Below are 2,399 nucleotides of genomic sequence, written 5' to 3'. Positions count from 1 at the left end.
AGTGAGAAGAGCATCCTGGATGAACCAGACTCTCCTCTAGAGGTGAGCCACTTGACATATTGATCTTCACATTGTATTATGTAAGTGCTTTTTCATTGGTCTTATCAACGAGTGGATGCCGTTTGGTCTCATATGTGTCCATTAACTCATTAGCATTTGGATAACAACTACTCGACATTTCATGTGACTGGAGGCTAAATGTCCTTTTTGAATTGCTGATTAATTCATTATGGAGCTCAGTGTTGAATTTAAATGCGAGTATTAATGTCATCGATCACCAGAATTGTTTTAGATATGGTTTTAGATATTCAAGGCTGTATAGCAATTAGTCAAATGCAGATCCAGGTATTATAATGTTGCCGTTGTAATTATTTTACACCAGATTTATTGTCAAGTTATTTGATTCTTCCATTGTTCATGATATTCGTGCTTTGGACAGTAAGCGACGCTGTTGGTCAGTGAAACAAGTGTTCAGAATTGATTCCGCGGAGGCAGAGCCCTCATTTTCCCGTTTAGACAGGGGAGGAGACAATCTGTGTTTAACAAGCAGGACTACGACCACAATTTCATTCGAAGCGAGGACTTTGAAACCAAAGGATTACTTGATTCAACTGGCTTTGTTTTCTCTGGATTGTATACAGCAGGTGTTTGCTGTCACATATTATTATTTGTGTAATGGCGTTTGGAAAATCTCCTTTCGAAAAAGGGCGTTTGAATTGCAGGTCAGTGTGGCCGTTTCTGCTGTTCTTTTGGTGTCTCAGTCACATCGTGTCCGGCCAAATCAGATATACAATTCCAGAGGAACTGAAAAAGGGGTCAGTTATCGGTAACGTGGCTCAAGACCTTGGTTTGGATGTGCAAAGGCTTCGTTCTGGCCGTGCCCGTATCGTGACAAGACAAAGCATCCAGTACACCGAGCTGAAAACAGACAAAGGCGTTTTAGTCGTGAACGAGAGAATAGACCGAGAGCAGCTTTGTGGAGACGTAACACCGTGCAGCTTCAGCTTTGAGGTGATTTTAGAAAATCCCATGGAATTACATCGTGTAACAGTGGAAATAATTGACATAAATGACAATTCTCCGACATTTAGGAATAACGAAATTAAATTGGAAATAAGTGAATCTGCCACACTGAGATCACGCTTTTTGTTAGCCAGTGCTGAAGACGCAGATGTAGGCAGTAACGGTCTACAAAAATACATACTAACTACGAATGACATATTTGTTTTGAAGCAGCACTCAAGTCCAGATGGTCGAAAATATGCCGAGATGATCTTACAAAAACCGTTAGATAGAGAAAGCGAGCCACGAATATCATTGAAGCTCATCGCTGTTGACGGTGGAACTCCCCCTCGATCTGGTACAGTAAATATAGATATTATTGTGCTTGATGCTAATGATAATCCTCCCATTTTTAACCAGTCTCTCTACAGGGCTACTGTCTTTGAAAAGGCATTAAAGGGCACATATATCACGACAGTGAATGCAAGTGATGCAGACAGTGGATCACATGGTCTTATCACATATAGATTTTCAAACATGAAAGAGCAGCTGGCTGACGTATTTCATTTGGACGATATTACGGGAACCATAACACTTTTAGGGCAAGTGGATTATGAAAAAGATAAGAAATATGAAATAATGATTGAAGCGATGGACCAAGGAGGTCTGACCGATTCAAGTAAGGTGTTAATTGAGATTGTAGACGTCAACGACAATGCGCCTGTCATAAATGTGATGTCATTCTCCAGCCCGGTGCCGGAGGATTCTCCCTCGGGTACCACAGTGGCAATTATTAATGTGATTGACGCAGACTCAGAGCAAAATGGCCAAATTGTTTGTTCAACAGACAGTAGCATCCCATTTAAAATAAAATCAACATTAACTAATTACTATGCATTAGTAACAGACTCAGCTTTTGATAGAGAAATTGTACCGGAATATAACATAACTATCAGGGCAACCGATTCTGGCTCGCCGTCATTGTCAAGCACAACAACATTACGTTTGAGAATATCTGATGTGAATGACAATGCCCCAGTATTTGATCAAATTAGCTACGTTGCTCACGTTCCAGAAAACAATTCCCCTGGGGAGTCCATATTTTCCGTCAAAGCACTGGACGGTGACTGGAATCAAAACGCTAGAATATCTTACTTTCTCGAAGAAACACAGATCAATGGCAGTCCGACCTCTTCTTACGTCTCCATAAATACTGCAACTGGAGCTATCCATGCAGTGAGGTCGTTTGATTATGAACAGATTAAACAACTCCAGCTGGTAGTAAAGGCACAGGATGGAGGCTCCCCTCCACTCAGTAGCAATGTGACTGTGAATGTAATGATCCAGGACCAGAACGACAACCCCCCTCAGGTTCTGTACCCAGTCCAGACTGGTGG

General features: G+C 41.5%; 1 protein-coding gene across 1 annotated transcript; it reads left to right on the top strand.

The window, feature by feature from the left end:
* Positions 1 to 6: 6 nt before the first annotated feature.
* Positions 7 to 2,394, top strand: LOC116380440 (protocadherin gamma-A3-like; the record flags this gene model as incomplete). Its single annotated transcript, XM_031842361.1, has 1 exon — positions 7 to 2,394. A coding segment is annotated over exon 1 (1,719 nt), but the record flags the coding sequence as incomplete, so codon positions are not given.
* Positions 2,395 to 2,399: the final 5 nt, after the last annotated feature.

The sequence above is a fragment of the Anarrhichthys ocellatus genome, unplaced genomic scaffold (assembly GCF_004355925.1).
Source record: "Anarrhichthys ocellatus isolate YVR2014 unplaced genomic scaffold, GSC_Weel_1.0 scaffold7221, whole genome shotgun sequence".
NCBI lineage: Eukaryota > Metazoa > Chordata > Actinopteri > Perciformes > Anarhichadidae > Anarrhichthys > Anarrhichthys ocellatus.
The sequence above is the reverse complement of the archived record's forward strand: the minus strand, read 5'-3'. Positions and strand labels throughout refer to the sequence as shown.